The sequence below is a fragment of the Felis catus genome, chromosome A3 (genome assembly GCF_018350175.1).
Source record: "Felis catus isolate Fca126 chromosome A3, F.catus_Fca126_mat1.0, whole genome shotgun sequence".
Lineage (NCBI taxonomy): Eukaryota > Metazoa > Chordata > Mammalia > Carnivora > Felidae > Felis > Felis catus.
Window position 1 is genome coordinate 103,245,022 of NC_058370.1, and position 17,763 is coordinate 103,262,784.

At 38.8% G+C, this 17,763-nt stretch overlaps 1 protein-coding gene across 5 annotated transcripts in view; it reads left to right on the plus strand.

Moving 5' to 3' along the window:
- ANAPC1 (anaphase promoting complex subunit 1) overlaps positions 1 to 17,763 on the plus strand; it is a 96,172-nt gene that overhangs the window by 66,009 nt on the left and 12,400 nt on the right. For 4 of the 5 annotated variants that reach the window (XM_045054572.1, XM_045054574.1, XM_045054573.1 and 1 more), the window contains 12 exons: positions 900 to 976; positions 1,461 to 1,551; positions 1,647 to 1,700; positions 2,580 to 2,797; positions 6,119 to 6,205; positions 8,812 to 8,929; positions 9,878 to 9,955; positions 10,575 to 10,642; positions 11,660 to 11,798; positions 13,924 to 14,010; positions 15,730 to 15,825; positions 17,510 to 17,708. In XM_045054572.1, the coding sequence (XP_044910507.1) occupies positions 900 to 976; positions 1,461 to 1,551; positions 1,647 to 1,700; positions 2,580 to 2,797; positions 6,119 to 6,205; positions 8,812 to 8,929; positions 9,878 to 9,955; positions 10,575 to 10,642; positions 11,660 to 11,798; positions 13,924 to 14,010; positions 15,730 to 15,825; positions 17,510 to 17,708 (1,312 nt within the window). The remainder of the gene's footprint in view (positions 1 to 899; positions 977 to 1,460; positions 1,552 to 1,646; positions 1,701 to 2,579; positions 2,798 to 6,118; positions 6,206 to 8,811; positions 8,930 to 9,877; positions 9,956 to 10,574; positions 10,643 to 11,659; positions 11,799 to 13,923; positions 14,011 to 15,729; positions 15,826 to 17,509; positions 17,709 to 17,763) is intronic. The other variant, XM_003984262.6, reaches the window with a different exon arrangement.

The following is a 17,763-nucleotide window of genomic DNA, read 5'->3' on the forward strand; positions in this document are numbered from 1 at the left end:
TGTTGCATTCTGTGAGTAGTCCTTTGTTTCTTTTTCTCTTCTCTTTTGTTGGATACCTGGTTGGCTTCTGGTTTTAGCTATTATGAATCAAACTACTGTAAATAATTCGTACACAGATATTTTTGTGGGTTTATGGTTTAATTTCTTTTGGAATTATTGAGATATGGAGTAGATTATATATTTAGTTTGATAACTGATAAATCTTTTTTCTAGAGAGTATACCATTTTACACTTTGTCCAACAATTTATAAAAATCTAGGTGCTGTGTATCTTGTCAGTATTTGGTGGTATTCGTTTTCTTAATTTTAGGTGTGTTGATAAGTATGTGATGATATCTTATTGTTGTCTCATTTTGCATTTCCCTCCTGGCTAATAAGAATAGGACCTTTTCATTTGTTTATTGCTCCTTCATGTATCTTTTTTTTGTGAAGTGTCTTTTCATATCTTTTGCCTGTTTAAAATTTGTGATGCTGGTCTTTTTGAGCAGCTAGAATTTTTTTCTGCAAACCTTTCTTTCTTTCTTTTTTTCCCAGATTTATGTTTTCCAGATATTCCTCCCAGTCTGTGGCTGTCTATTCATTTTCTTAGTTACTTTTGATAAGCAGAAGATTAAAAAATTTTTTTTAATGTTTATTTTTGAGAGAGAGACACACAGTGTCAGCAGGGGAGGGGCAGAGATAGAGGGAGACATACAATCTGAAGCAGGCTCCAGGCTCTGAGCTGTCACCACAGGGCCTGATGTGGGGCTTGAACTCACAAATTGTGAGATCATGACCTAAGCCGAAGTTGGACACTTAACCGACTAAGCCACCTAGGGGCCAGTATGTTATTTTTCAAATCATTTAATATTTGTAACTTGAATATTAATGTCCAGGTATTCTTGCTTTTTATTTTGACAGATTATAAGAGAAAATAGCATCTCTCTCAGTGAAATTGAATTGCCTTGCTCAGAGGATTTGAATTTGGAAACTTTATCGTAAGTCATGAAATGTGTAAATCAAACGAGCTACCCTAGCATCTCTCATAAATAAATAGAAATACACTGTGTAGGAGAAGTGCTCTCCTTGATTTGAGTAATTCCGAATCCCCCGTGTTTCTAACCATCACTTATCAGATGTTCAGAGTTGATTTTTTCTTAGTTACTTGTTTAGCTCTCTCAAGCATAGAGCTCTTGCCCTCAAAAAACAATATCAGAGATTTAACTTGTACGTATTCCTTTTATCCTTTCCATTAAAAAAAAATTGGCAGTTCTCAAAAATGATCTTTGCTGTGTGTGAAGCACGTAGGCAAGAGGCACACTTTATCAGTCATGCTGATTGAGTAGAGGCACAATTGAGCATTCCCAGGAGAATAAAAACTAGAGAGCAGGAATATTTATTGTTTTTACCCCAAGATAATACTTATAATGAATTTTAAAGCAAAATAAAGGTAGTATTAAATTTCTTGTAATCTGTTTTCAGGCAGGCGCATGTCTACATAATTGCAGGAGCCTGCTTGTCTCTGGGTTTTCGATTTGCGGGCTCAGAAAACTTATCAGCGTTTAACTGTTTGGTAAGAAATAACTTAGTTTACTTTGTTCTGTTTTCTTTTTTAACAACGTGTTGATACACTTCTTTTAACTTCAGATTTTTTCTTTTGTTTTCCAGCATAAATTTGCAAAAGATTTTATGACATATTTGTCTGCACCTAATGCTTCTGTAGTAAGTCTTTTTTTAATCATAAATGATCATTCTTCTTGGGAATTAAATTGAATTTGAAGAAAATTCACTGATAATTCAGTTACCTGTGTGTTGTCAAGTGTCTCTGCAATTTGTTTGAGTTTAGAATAGAGGATTTGAAGTTTTGGCCCATCTTTATATTTGTGTTTTGGGATATTAATTAAGGGCAAGTATGATCCTTGAAGGATGTACATGGTATTGAATTCTTGTGAGAGCAAAAACCATATCCTTCATGGATTATTGTACCTTACGCCATCCTGTCTCGGGACTGAATATTGTTAACTGGTTTTTAAAAAAATTAGCACTTAGTAAAAATTCAGTTTTGAGACATTGCCCCTCTAGTGACAGGAGAGAGTAAGATTTTATTCTGATCAACACCACACAGATTTATACAACCTTATGTATAATATGAGAAAACTTGAAAGTCAAAAAGTCTAAAAGTAATTAGGTAAATTTCACTGTCGTGTATCTGTACATTGTTGTACCATGGAGCTATCAAACTCCTGTTCTCTAAGAATTTTTTATGAGTGAAGATTGCTCATATGTCATAGATTTAAAGAGATAAAAATATCATGTATAGTAATACCTCAGTTTCATTTGAAAAAAAGAAAAAAACCATGGGTATAGAAAAAGATTTGGGGAAAAGACCAAAATATTTATGGCTGTTGTCATCGGGTATTAGTATTCCAAGGGATTATTATTTCCTTTTTGATACTTTATTTTTTGAATTTTCTACACCGAACTTGAATTTTATAGAGAAAATATTTGTTTTTTCGCAGATTTTTTAAACTAATAAATATCTGTAGTCTAACGATGGCCAATTTAGTTTGATAATAAAGAACTGTAACACAACAATTGTAGTATGCTGTCTCTTTGCATTTCCAGACAGGGCCGTACAACCTGGAGACCTGCCTGAGTGTGGTGCTTCTGTCTCTCGCCATGGTGATGGCTGGCTCGGGGAACCTAAAGGTTTTGCAGCTCTGTCGCTTCTTGCACATGAAAACAGGTGGTGAAATGAACTATGGCTTCCACTTAGCCCATCACATGGCCCTTGGACTTCTCTTTCTGGGAGGAGGAAGGTAAATGAATATGTATTTTTTCCTCAGTGAGAAGATCTCTCTTTTTTTTAACTTTTTTTAAAGTTTGTTTATTTTGAGAGAGATATAGCACAAGCGGGGGAGGGGCAGAGAGAGGGAGACAGAGAATCCTAAGCAGGCTCTGCACTGTCAGCTTGGAGCCCGATGTGGGGCTTGAACTCATGAAATCGTGAGATCATGACCTGAGCTGAAACCAAGAGTTGGACGCTTAACTGACTGAGCCGCCCAGGCGCCCTGTAATGAAAAGATCTCTTGAGCAAGATCTGTTGGAGTGACTTATCTTGGATTTGAAGATCCATGAAAGTTTTTGATCCTGACTAGCTGCTAGCTTATCCTGGGGTATAAAAGGGCTCTTCTGTAGTTTAACCATCAATTTATGCCCTACTTAGTAGTGACCATGGTCACTCTACATTCTCAGAAGAGTCGGTACTCAGTTCTTCAGTGCGCCACCTCCCGTTCCCCACTGTTTAATGACTTTACCCTTCTACTGAACTGAAAGTTCAGGAACACTTCAGTCACCAAGTCCTATGAGAGTTTCTTTTTCTTAGTTTCTACCTTCCTTGCTCTCTTTCCAGCATCTGTCATTCCTGACCTCCTCATCTTTTTATAAGACTTCTCCCTGTAGACTACCATGTAGATCAAGATAGAACTCAGAATACCTGTTTCTACCCTGCTATTCCTTTTCTGTTTATTTTTTTTTTAACACTTATTTTTTATTTTTGAGACAGAGAGAGACAGAGCATGAACGGGGGAGGGTCAGAGAGAGAGGGAGACACAGAATCTAAAACAGGCTCCAGGCTCTGAGCTGTCAGCACAGAGCCCGACGCGGGGCTAGACCGCGAGATCATGACCTGAGCCGAAGTCGAACGCTTAACCGACTGAGCCACCCAGGCGTCCCCCTTTTATGTTAATTATTACTTTACTTCTATCCAAAGATAATCACTATTTAGTCTTATAACACCTTAGACTGGCTTTGCCTGTTTTTGAAATGCAAAATTTTTAAATTCAAAATTTATTGGATATAGTACAGTACTATAGATGTATTTTCTCTTCCTTATGGTTTTCCTAATGTTTTCTTTTCTGTAGCTTATTTTATTATAAATTACAGCATACAGTACACATAACATATGAAATGTGTCAATCACCTGTTTATGTTATCCGTAAGGTTTCTAGTCAACAGTAGGCAGTTAGTTAAGCTTTGGGGAAGTTATAAGTTATTCACGGATTTTTGACTATGTGGGGGGGTTGGTACCCCTAATCCTCACATCGTTCAAGGATCAATTGTATTTCTTTAGCTCAACATTGTGAGATTAATCCATGTTGTATGTAGCGATGGTTTATTCATGTTTCTGTGCTGTTGAATTCCATTGTATGATTATTCCAAGGTTATTGATCTACTCTGCTCTTGATGGATGTGTTGTTTCTGGCTTGGGGCTGTTATGAATATTGTTTTACATGTCTTTGATTTTGTTGTATATAGATCTGTGAGTAGATCTACGAGTGTTATGTGTGTGCTTAACTTTGGTAGGTAATGCCGTCAGTGCTCCAAAGTGGTTGTACCATTTTATATACCCATCAGTGTTGTGTGATGTTCCAGCTCCCCATCCTTTCCAACACTTGGGTAATGTTAGTCTTTTTAATTTTAGCCATCTGGTAGCAGTTGTGGTTTTAATTTCCGTTTCTCTGAATAATGATATTTAGCCCCCTTTATATCTTTAATGGTTAACTGGAAATCTTTTGTGATGTCCAAGTCTCCTCTACTCATTTTCATGTTGGGTTATATATTTATTTAAAAAATTTTATTTGTGGTAAAATACACATAACATAAAATTTATCTTCTTAACCATTTCTGAATGGGCAGTTTAGTAGTAGTCAGCGTATTCACATTGTTGTATAGCCAATCTCCAGAACTTTTTCACCTTGCAGAACTGAAGCTCTGTCCCCTTTAAACAACAGCTCCTTGTTTCCTCCTTCCCCCATACTACTATGAAAATTCTTTTTATTTTATGATTTTTGTAAACTTCTTTTTCTTCCAAAGTAAACCCCTGCATCTCTCTTGTTCTTTTTTTTTTAACGTTTATTTTTGAGAGAGGGAGAGATAGCGCGAGAGCGCGCACACACACACATGCGTGTACTACCAGGGGAGGGGCAGAGAGAGAGAGGGAGACAGAGCATCTTAAGTAAGCTCTAAGCAGACTCTGTGCCGACAGTGCAGAGCCCAGTGCGGGACTCAAACTTGCAACCTGTGAGATCATGATCTGAGCTGAAGTTGGATGCTTAACCGACTGAGCCACATAATAAAATATATATGTATATTATCTGCAACAGTGTTTTTTTTTTTTTTAAAGTTTATTTTTGAGAGAGAGAGAGAGAGAGACATAGCATGATTGGGGGAGGAGCAGAGAGAGAGGGAGACACAAATCTGAAGTGGGCTTTAGGCTCTGAGCTGTTAGCACAGAGCCTCACGTGGGGCTTGAACTCTTGGACTGCGAGATCATGACCTGAGCCGAAGTCTGATGCTCAGCCAACTGAGCCATGCAGGTGCCCCAACAGTGGTTTTATATGATGCCCAGTGAACCATCTTTATTTCAAAATATTTGTAAGAAAAACTCTAGAACTTTAGATTGATCTGCCTGATTGCCATGCGGAGTTTGAGCAAGAGTAAAATAATATAAGGAAAATTTCAGAAGATTTTATGAAGACTATGTGGCCCTGATAAAAGTAAGTTTATAGTATTGATAAGAAAAAAAGCTGTTTGTAGAGGAATTGTTGTTTATACATTCATTGTAGCTTCTTCTGATAACTTTTGCCTTTTTCATTTTGTCTTTCATTCTAAGGAGATGCTCAGACTTTACAGAAACAGAAAAAATAGTTTGAGAATACCCAGTTAAAAACCCTGTATTCTTAGAAGTCAAGTTTATTATTCTGTAAGTAGGTATATGTAGAACCAGAGAAGAAGTGGTGTCCTTCATTCGTGTCTTTTTCAGTGTCTGTAATCTCTAGGATTGCATTAATGGTCCTCAGTATGGTGATATTTTAGGTTCAAAAACCATGCTTATTAATTCAGGTTTTGGATTTAATATTTGTGAGTTGTTGCTTTTGCTTTCAATAGTAGATGGTCTTGAAATGGCTTAAAGACTAACTGAAAAGTGAGACATTCACAGCATTGACACGCTTGCATTCATCAAGGCATGTTGTCAGTATGCCTTGCCATGGTACTCCACTGAACTGATTCTCAAGAAGGCCTTGGGAGTTTGCACAGTATAATTAATAACCTCTTTCACTCTGGCCTTTGTTTTGCAGGTACTCTTTGAGTACATCAAACTCTTCCATTGCTGCTCTCCTCTGTGCCCTTTACCCACACTTCCCAGCTCACAGCACTGACAACCGGTGAGTCTAGTGATTCTGTCCTCAATGTGATCTTTCTTAAGTTCTCCAAGGGATGATTTGTGCTTTGGTTCCATGGACTCATTTCCAAACTAGTTTATTCTCTTCTTGAACTTAGTTACCTTCCTGGCTAAATCTTTTAAAAAGTTTCTCTAAATATTAGACCTAAAGATAACTTCAGATAGCTGTTGGACTGATCCATCAGTCTTCCACCATTCTTTAGTCGTTAGAACTGCTGTAAACCCCAAATGTGGGCCAAACAAAGTTAACTTTAGGGAAAAATTCATTAAGCAAAAGATAGTAGCCAACAGAAGCTGCAGATGATATGTTTTGTACTATAATTGTTTAATTCCAAGAGAGAAATTGGTTTGATTTAGTGGCACTATCCACTGTCTATATGAATTCCTTTTTTTTTCCATCTTTTACATGAATGCCAAGAACTTTTTTTTTAAATTTTATTTGTTTTGAGAGAGAAAGAGTGGGAACAGGGGAAGGGCAGAGAGAGAGAGAGAGAGAGAGAGAGAGAGAGAGAGAGAGAGAGAGAGAGAGAATCCCAAGCAGGCTCTGTGCTGTCAGTGCAGAGCCTGACTCGCCTCCTTCTCATGAAATGTGAGATCATGGCCTGAGCTGAAATCAGGGGTCAGACACTTAACTGACTGGTCTGTCTAGGCATCCTGCATGCTGAGAAGTTTTGTATAAATGAAATGGAAGGGACATGAAAAGCAAAATGCAGCAAAGAACCAGAGACAAATTAGAAGTGGCATTGAGCCATAAGACCTCACACATGTAGAAAAGGTCTGATAATACAGAAGTTCTGCATTTTAGAGCACAAAGAACCATCAGCAGCTCTTCAGTTTTCCCCAGAAGTTTCAGGCATCGCTGGTTTCCACTGGATCCAGAGGAAGGGAAGAAAATAGCTCCTTATATTCCAGAGACATCTGCAGTGACCAGTGCATTCAGCTCATCTGCTAAGAAAAGCCTCAAGAGATGGAGCATTAATTGTAGTAACTAAGCTGTCAAACTATAGCATAATGTAGTTTAAAGTGATAAATGAAAGTAAGCTGTTTTGTAAAAGCTGCCTAATCTGATGTCCAAACTCTGATGATAGGTGGAGCACAAGAATATTCTTGTTAAAATAATACAACTCTGACAAGTGGTCTCTGGTCAACTTAGGAAAGACTTTTTGAACTGTTAAAGCCAATTATTGGTTAGGGTACAACAGAGAGCCGCACTCCTATATTGCTGGTCAGAGAATCATTTGGTGTGGCTATTTTGAACAAAGCAAGTTAGTGATCAGCACCAGGAACTTTTATGTAACTGATAAATATCATTTTTTTTCTGGCTTTGAGTTGCTTTCAATTCTTTTTTTTTTTTTTTTTTTTTAACGTTTATTTATTTTTGAGACAGAGCATGAACGGGGGAGGGTCAGAGAGACAGAGTGAGACACAGAATCCGAAACAGGCTCCAGGCTCTGAGCTATCAGCACAGAGCCCGACGTGGGGCTCGAACTCACGGACCGCGAGATCATGACCTGAGCCGAAGTCGGCCGCTTAACTGACTGAGCCACCCAGGCGCCCCAAGTTGCTTTCAATTCTTATCAATTTATAGGAAAGGGTAGGTTTGGGTGAGAAGAGGGAGGCTATTACTGTAACTAAAGTTTAAAAAGAAAAATTTTAAGTCTCATCCTTTTATGACATCTTAAAATGCCATCCTAAAAAATTTTTTGTGTCGAAATGCTGAAATACAAATTTTAAAGTTTAAAAATTTTTTTGGAAAACTCAGAAAAGCACACACAAAGAAAAATATTACTGTAATCTTACCCATTAGTTTTTGGTGTCCTAGATTCCAGGTGTGTGTATGCATTTGTGTAGAGAAGTGTGTGTATGTAGAAGAGCTCTCCTTCTCCCTCTGCTGTCAACCCTGAAGCCAAAAACCAAATAACTAGAAATAAGTCCCTAGGAAGGTAAAAAATGCATGTGTGGGGCAGAAAAGGATTATTTGAGAAATTTTATAAGGGATGAATTATTTTCACGTTAAGATAATTTTTACCTCCTTTAAAACCTCTTAACTGTGAAAATGCATGTAAGGAATTCTTGGGTTGAGGATCGTGTGTCTGTAATTTATTTTATTTTTATTTTATTTTATTTATTTTATTTTATTTTATTTTATTTTATTTTATTTTATTTTATTTTATTTTATTTTATTTTATTATTTTTTAATGTTGATTTATTATTGAGAGAGAGACACAGAGTGTGAGCAGGGGAGGGGTAGAGAGAGAGAGGGAGACACAGAATCTGAAGCAGGCTCCAGGCTCCAAGCTGTCAGCACAGAGCCTGATGTAGGGCTCGAACTCACGAACTGTGAGATCATGACCTGAGCCGAAGTCAGTGGCCTAACCAACTGAGCCACTGAGGCATCCCTGTAATTTTTTAAAGAGAATCTGTCCATTGCTTTTTAACTGAATCTTGTCGTCCTCCGTCAGGATTGCTGTCATGGGAAGATAGCAACCCCCGCTTCTGTTGTGGTTCAGGGTGTCAGCAGCAGCAGGTTGTAGAGCTCACACTGTTGTCCCCTGTTTGTTACCTCCTCCCTGTGTTTTCTGTGGATAGGTATCATCTCCAGGCTCTGCGGCACCTATATGTGCTGGCTGCAGAACCGAGGCTCCTGGTGCCTGTGGACGTGGATACAAACATGCCCTGCTATGCCCTTTTAGAAGTTACCTATAAGGTAATTCTTTCCTCCTTCCATTTATTTGTAATTTTGTTACCACTCATACCTGTTTGCAGCTCGAATATTTCAAAAATGTTGTCCTTTAAAAGATGGCAGTGGTGAATTAACCTCTTATAAAAATTGAAGCTTCTAAAATTTGTGTACATCCTGCCAGGCCATTTGGGCTCGTTTATAGTCTATGAGAGCAATATTTTAGAGGTCATCAGCTGCTCTTTTGTCCGTGGAGCCTATAGTTCGAAAACGTCCATGTTTGAAAATGCCCGTGTTCTAAAGAAGAGTTAAATTAGAACTATTCTTAGATTTGTTTGCAGGGTGCTTTAAAGCCCAAGATCATGTATTTGATGAGAGATCTTTGATTCAGATGTACAGATTATATAAATAAGTCATGTGTCTAACCTTCCTTCATTCAGAATATTATTAAGTACTTTCTGTGTATCAAAACTAAGCTAGGCTCTGGGGTTCAAAAATTAAACTGTTGTATTCCTTAAGGGACTTCTGTCCACTGGGTGGTCAGGCATGGGTGCAGTAAGAATAGAGTGGTAATTGGGAGTATGTGTAGAATGCAGGGGGCGTAGAGGGGAAATGCTCCATCTAGCTGTTGAGGATCGGGGAGGTCGTCGCGGTGGACACAGTGTTTGGGCTGAGATTTGCCAGCTGAGCAGGGGCACGTTTCCAGTAGCGAAGACAGCGCGTACAGAAACCCAGAGGCCTCAGAAGTGCACTGCTAGCATGTGAAGTGCAAGGCTCGAAGTGGTTGGTGTAAGGTGATACAGGTCCAGCGAAGGATTGTAGACTTAGCCCTTTAAGACTTGATGGCAGAGAGCATTGTATGCCATTTGACAATCTGTGTAGAAAGTGTGGGGAAGAAGTACAGAATGATGTTTCTTCTTTGTAGCTTCCCCTAACTACATAGTGAATTGTGGCTGTTCTTTTACATTTGTGAAGGGTACTCAATGGTATGAACAAACCAAAGAAGAATTGATGGCCCCTACCCTTCTTCCAGAACTCCACCTTTTAAAGCAGGTAAGTGGGATGTGATTTAGGGAGATGTACACAAAGGATCAGTTCAACTAGAACAGTATAGCATCAGAGATAGCTAAATAAAAGCCTCTGCTTTCTCGGTGTTCTGTAGGAAATCAGAAAGCAGCCCCAGGAGGAGTTGTCAGGAGGAACAGAGAAAGTCTTTACTTGGAGGTCTTTACTGATAGGTTAGATGGCCTCAGAACTTGATTCACAGACATATGTGTCTGGAAATGGAGCTTGTTAACTTTTCAGTGTCTCTTTCTGGCCCCGTTGTTTTTATTTCCTCTGAGAAACATGGGTTTCATTTTTCTTTTTTTTTTTTTTTTTTTTAATTTTTTTTTTTTTTTCCAACGTTTATTTATTTTTGGGACAGAGAGAGACAGAGAATGAACGGGGGAGGGGCAGAGAGAGAGAGGGAGACACAGAATCGGAAACAGGCTCCAGGCTGTGAGCCATCAGCCCAGAGCCTGACGCGGGGCTCGAACTCACGGACCGCAAGATCGTGACCTGGCTGAAGTCGGACGCTTAACCGACTGCGCCACCCAGGCGCCCCGGGTTTCATTTTTCAAACCGGCGCTTTTTAGCATTGGATTGACTGTGTTCACATTTATCTTGGCAGATTAAAGTAAAAGGGCCACGATACTGGGAACTGCTCATAGATTTAAGCAAGGGAACACAACACTTGAAGTAAGTATATTGAATTTCTTAGATGTATCTGTGAAGTGAATAAAGTATATGGGAAGGTAGAAATTGCAGATTCTTCACTGGAATGGTCCTTGTCACCCTTTGATCTCATTCAGGACAATATGTAGAGTATATTTTGAATAAAGTGGTTTATAACTTTGAAACACAGTTTGAATTATGAGATTCAGTTTATAAAACAGTTACATTTATTCAGTGAGAAACTTGAAGTGACATAAGTTGGTACAATAATGGAATTGTCTGTTGTAGCAGTAATGAGAGGTAATCAGTGTAAGAAAGTAAGGCTGGAAAAAAAAAAAAGTAAGGCTAGCATATGTGTCCATCTACTAAAGGAACTTTATAGCCATTGATGTTTGTCAGACCACATCTTTTGCATCTTTTTGTCATTCTTTTGTTGGATTGTTCTCATAAAATTAAAATCATGATAGATTGCTTTTGGGTGGAAATAGTCATATGCAAGTAGTCGCTTTAATGAACAGAGTGTTAATTTTATGCATTAAGTAGTGCGTAAGTGTTTAAATTTCCAAAAGGTTTAACAAGCCCATAAAAATTGTTATGGTTTGGTCCCAATTTATTTTTCCCTTAAAGTATATGTTAGCTGTTTTCTGTATTGTTCTTTTTAGATTTGCAGCATTTTTTTTTCTGCTGCACACCAATCAGCAGGTACTTAGTACTTCCAGTGTCCCACTCATAGTGCTAGAGGATAAAGGGAATATGAAGAAGTGTCAGATGAAATACTGCCTTTGAAGCTCACACTTGAGCAGAGCCCCTTCTTACAAGTTCCATGAACAAGTTCCATGAACCCAGACACCAAAGAAAAGTAGAACTTCATTTTGGCTTTCTCATAGGGACTGATTGAATTAGACTCAGTAAATAATCATATGCCTTACTGGAAAATAATAAAGACGTCATTTCACGTGAACATGGTGTGGAGAGACACTCTGTTTCCAGCTGAGAACTGCAAATAATACCTCCTATAAAATCATTCTTGTTTTCTTTCAGATCAATCCTTTCTAAGGATGGGGTTCTATATGTTAAGCTCAGAGCGGGTCAGCTCTCCTACAAGGAAGATCCGATGGGGTGGCAAAGTTTGTTGGCCCAGACTGTTGCTAACAGGAACTCTGAAGCTCGGGCTTTCAAGGTAGTATTGATTGGCTAAAAACTCAAGGATGAGAGGGAATGATTACAAATCCCACTGTCCCACCCAAAGCATGTACTTGTGTGTTGACAGTTACGGTACCGTTTAGGCGAATCTGCTCTGTCCCGTTGCTGCAAACTGTAAAGGCTGAATGGCCGTGGGTCTGTTTGTTGTTTCATGTAGCAACCACAATACAGTGTGGGCCACCTACCCAGCGTCTAAGGATGCTTTACATTTAGCAGCAGGGACAATGTATCTTAACACTATAAAAATGTATAGTTTAATAGTCTTACTTATTAATCTTCACGTTAAGATTTGCCTAATTCATGGCAGAAACAGAGAAAATTTTTTGTAAGGTAGCACTAATTAGTTTCATTCTTAACCCCCATTCCCTGTTTGTTGCTCTAATCTTGGTGAGGATAAAGTGAGGACAGCTTTATCAGTTTGCTTTATGATTCTCATAGTACTTGACTGCTAATGCAAGAGTATTTAGAATGAAAAAGTAGTTGAAGTAAGAGTGTGTGAGACACAGTGGTGCCCACTGTGGTCAGTACATATTTTACTCTACATTCCAGAACTCAAATAAGTTCCCCATGCTAGAAATGTGTTCCTCAGTCTAACAGTGAAATGTCTCAGCTTAACTGCAGTTTTCAGGAATTCCCCGAGCAAATGTGTTCTGCAGAAGATATATTGAGTGGCTGTTTAAAGCAGTCAGGACCCCTGGAGGGTAGTTGTGGAGGCAAAAATGTGGCTGGCGGACTGGCTGAGTGGTGGCCCGAGGACTGGATTAGCATTCTTTGTGTTCCCTCATAAGGAGATAGTGTTTATTTTAATTGAACACACATTTCATTTTGAGTCAGTTACTTATGACTGAGCCTTTATGATAGTTCCCAGGGTTTAAATAGATGTAGTTGGCATCAGCGTATTGGTTCGGCAGTATTTGATAGGTTGTCTATGAAATAGTCTTGGAGGACTTTTGGATACTGCTTAACTTAAACACTGTTGTTTATATAAATTAGAGCCCATCTTAAACACCCTAATCTAATTTGTAAAGAAAATAGGTAAGTTTACACTTGATTTTGAATTGGAAAATTACATAAAGATTGAAAGACATCTCAATTTCCTGCTTGTTGGGAATTCAGAAGTAAAATATAAACCTCAGTGGAAAATGGTAATACTTTTTAATACTTTTATATTCCATTTTCGGTTTTGAACTGTGAGTGATTTTTTTTTTTTTTTGTGGCTAAATACACGTAAAATTTGCTGTCCTAGCCCTTTTTTTGAGTGTACAGTTCAGTAGTATTCGGTCCATTCACTCTGTTGTGCAGTCTCCACCACCATCCATCTGCAGGACTCTTTGATCGTGTAAAACTGAACCTCCGTAACCATTGAACAGCAGCTCCCCGTTCCTTCTTCCTCCCAGCCGCAGGCACCTGCCATTCTGCTTTCTGTCTCTGAATTTGATTACTCTAGGATCCTCATATAAGTGGAATCATCCGGTCTTTACCTATTTGTGAGTGGCTTGAGTGGTACATAGGCTTTTGTCCTTATCTTTTCAGTAACAGTTCTACTTACTTTTTTTTTTTTTTTTTTTAATGTTTTATTTATTCTTGAGGGAGAGAGAGACAGAGCATGAGCAGGGATGGGGCACAGAGAGAGGGAGACACAGAATCCGAAGCAGGCTCCAGGCTCTGAGCTGTCAGCACAGAGTACGATGTGGGGCTCGAACCCACAAACCGTGAGATCATGACCTGAGCCGAAGTCGGACGCTCAACCGACTGAGCCATCCAGGCGCCCCAGTTCTGCTTTCTTACTTGTTTTTCAGTTAGTTCATGAAGAAGAGGGGAGAGCCTTTTGGGGGCAAGCTGTATAAGAAAGACTTATTTATTATTGGCCTCTAATAAATCAGTCGCTCATATTTGGCTTGTGCAGAAAAGCTTCTTGTAACTTCTTAGCAGAACAGGTTGGTGAAGCGCTAGCAAGTTTGTACAACCTTGGGCTTTATGGGAACATTGTGTGAAAACAGTGAGGTTGATTTCCTACAACTGCATATATTACAATTTGAGTAGTAAGGAAAATAACCTCTAATATCTCACTTATATTTGTTGCTGCTGTTTATTTTTTTCAGCCAGAAACAATTTCAGCATTCACTTCTGATCCAGCACTTCTGTCATTTGCTGAATATTTCTGCAAACCGACCGTGAACATGGGTCAGGTATGTGTCATATGTTTTGCTTATTAGACTACAATTTGCTATTATTTCTACCTGCGGACACCACCAGAAACCTCTGTAACATCTGGACCTGTCTTTGAGATTGCTGATACACCTCAGGTATGTTGGATGATTTTTGCTTGGCAAATGCACATTTTTCATAGACTAAAACTGTTAAATTCGATAACTGCCTACCTTGATACAAGAAACGACTTAAAGTTTTTTTTTTTTTTTTAATTTTCTTTTATTTAAAAAATGTTTTTATTTAACTTTTAGTTAACATGCACTGCAGTACTGGTTTCAGGAGTAGAATTCGGTGATTCGTCACTTACATACAATACCCAGTGCTCATCACAAGTGCCCTCCTTAGTATCCATCTCCCACCCAGCCCATCTTCCACTTGCCTCTCTCCATCAACCATCAGTTTATTCTCTATTGTTAAGAGTGTCTTGTGATTTGTTTCCGCTTTCTTCTTTTTTCTCCCTCTTCCCATATGTTCATCTGTTTTCTTTCTTAAAGTCCACATATGAGTGAAATCATATGGTATTTGTCTTTCTCGGATGGACTTCTATCGCTTAGCATAATGCAGTGTAGCTCCATCCATGTCATTGCAAATGGGAAGATTTCATTCTTTTTGATGACTGAGTAATATTCCAGTGTGTGTGTGTGTGTGTGTGTGTGTGTGTGTGTGTGTGTGTGTGTGTATATAAAACAAAAAAACTTCTAAGACGTTAATTTCAATAGGTGATATTAACGTGCATTGTTGTACTGATTGCTATTTTCAGTGTTTCTTACCTTTCTCTTACTTTTGTGTAATCTTATTCCTCTGTGTTTTATAACACTTTTTTCTGTTGGTCATAAAACTGTTGTTCTCTTCAGGATTCAAAGGGTGCCCAGTGGATATGTTATTTAATCCATCATTGCAGATCGCAAAGCTTGGATGTAGGAATTTGCTATCTGGGATTGGTCACCTGTTGCCTATAAGTGCGTGTAGCTTTGGGAAAATTTTTAACGCTCCAAGATGCAGTTTCCTCATTTCTAAAAGTGGGATTATGGTAGAACCTACCTTACATTGTTGATTTGAGGGTTAAATGAAATAATTTTAACCCCTTTAACGTATTGAATCTTTACTATTTACTAGATAACTTTGCTCAGTACTTTATGTAATTTTCTCATTTTTCTGACTCTGGGGGTAGGTACTTTATCATTCCAGGTTTACAGATGAGGAAATCCCACTCAGAGATCTCACATGCCCAAGATCACACAGCTAGTAAGGGCTGGGCATGCACTCAGGGCCACAGGTCTCTGATGAAAGTCCGTGCCCTTCCTTAAGCCTAGCTGGATTTGGCTGTGCTGCCTCCTCCATGCCTCTTCTGCTCAGTGTTTTCTGCTGCATCTTTGTGGATGCTGGGTTTTCTTTCTGGATCTTGCTCTTGCCAGCCTAACCCAGGGCATATCTCTATGTGTACTGTTTGCTCATTTACCCCTGCTGATCCTTCCTCTCCTCACAGCACTTACATCCATAACTGTCCTTTGGGACTTTGTTATATTTTATTGATGTTTAGTGTTGCATTCACTATGATTTATAAAGAGATAGCTGTTTTACCCTATTATGTCATTGACTGCAAAGCTTAAGAATTGGCCATAGTAGTTGCTATACAATCTTGAATTGATTTTGGAATATACATTGATGTGCTACAAAATGTTTCTGATTTTTCACAGAAACAGGAAATTCTGGATCTGTTTTCTTCAGTACTTTATGAATGTGTTACTCAGGAGACCCCAGAGATGTTGCCTGCATACATAGCAATGGATCAGGTATGGTCAAAAAACATATTCTAATTCTGATGAGATTTATACTGTATTTGAAGTAACATACTGAACCATGAGGTAAGGTTCCCTCTGTGTCCCATCTTTTTGGTCTCTCATTTGCTTTTAGAAATTCACAAAAAGGAAACCCTATAAAACTTGAAAACTCTGTATATGACAAAAAAAGCTTAGAATTTATGATAACAGGAATGCCTCTTAGTGGACTGTCTTACTCTATGGTCCCCATTCTTCCCTTTTTTTCTCTTCCCCTGATTAGCAGAAGAAAAGAACATTCCCTCCCTTTTCTCCCCCAGCATCATTGGGTGGTGTCTTGTCTCCTTCCTGACAAAGCCTCTTCAGGGATAGGATATGCCAATGAGCAGTAAATGAACAAACAGTGCCCTAGTGATGGCAGTAATGTGAAATTATGTCTGCGTGATTAAGCTTGCAAGAGGTTATGGTATCAGTATGTAGTGATTTAGGAAACTAAATCACTTTAAAATTTTTGTGTTGTTGCTGTTTTAAAAGAGCCTGAAAGTTGTAATGTAGAAAATAATGCTTAATAGCTTCTCTAAAGGATGGGACCAATTTATTCAGTTTTGGTTATTAGTAGTACATATGACTTATGTCATGTGACTTTAAGACCCAAAATTAAGCTAAGCCGGTACGTTTTTAACTTGGCTTTAATTTATATAAGGAATCTTAAAAATACAGATCTTCAAATCCTATTCTATATCATCTACTGAATCAGAATTTCTGGGATGAGGTCCAGGTCTGTGGTTTTAAACAACTCTTTAAGTGAATATGATATGATGAGTTCACAGATAAGTATTTGGGACTCATTGTTTAAAGCCAAAGGAAATAATCTGTAATGGCAAAATAATCTCTCTTGAAAAGTGGGAAAATGATGTTGAGGCAGGGGATAATTCTCAAAAACCTGCAAATCACATTCTGTTAAGTAGCATTCTTACTTAAAAGGCACCTTCTAATATAACCAGATGGCCCAGAATGGCATTATTGTCTGGTATCCATCCACGTTTTTTAATTGGAAAGTATGATTATATGATATCCACTCTGAGACTGCTTTCTCACAACACCTCTCTATATAGCAGCCAAGTAATGAGTTGTGTTTTTCATTTGTTGGCTGGAAGTATTCCCTTTTATGCTCTGAACCGTTATCCCTTCACAGTTGTGGGCAGGTGTCTGCAGAAGAACATTCCCGCTGGTTGTAGCCATGGTGACTTTGCAGATGGGTCCCAAGAGCAGTATTATCAGTAGTATTGTGTTTGCCTTCTGAGCCCTGGGATCCCTGGCCTGATCCCAGCCAAATCGTTGTGCCCCACTTGGGTTTCCCAGAAGTGACTGACTGGCAGGAGACCTGGTGGGCTTTCATTTTTCAGAGCCATTGAGGCAAGAATGAGCTCATTTCCCACTGTTGCTTTTACCGGAAGCTATTTATGTGGGGATTGTATTGAAGAGAGTATTGAAGAGTAGATGTGTATCTGTACCCAGTGGAGGGCTCCTCTGTGGGGCAGATGGCATCAAAACATGGAATGGATTCTCCTCTGCCCTTTATTGATCTATGAGCCATATTTAAAAAATACTCTATCGATAATACAACTCTGAGGAAGAGACAGTTAGGGCCCCTTCACTCTTTCATGAAGTGGACTGCTTTTCCTTTTGTTTCTTCAAGGCTATGAGAAGACTAGGAAGAAGAGAGATGTCCGAGACATCTGAACTTTGGCAGATAAAGTTGGTGTTAGAGTTTTTCAGCTCCAGGAGCCATCAGGAACGGCTGCAGAACCATCCTAAGCGGGGACTCTTTATGAACTCTGAGTTCCTCCCTGTTGTCAAATGCACTATTGATAATACTCTGGACCAGTGGCTACAAGGTAATAATAGCATCGTGCCCTGTGCTTTTAAGATACATTGGGACTCAGGCTTTTC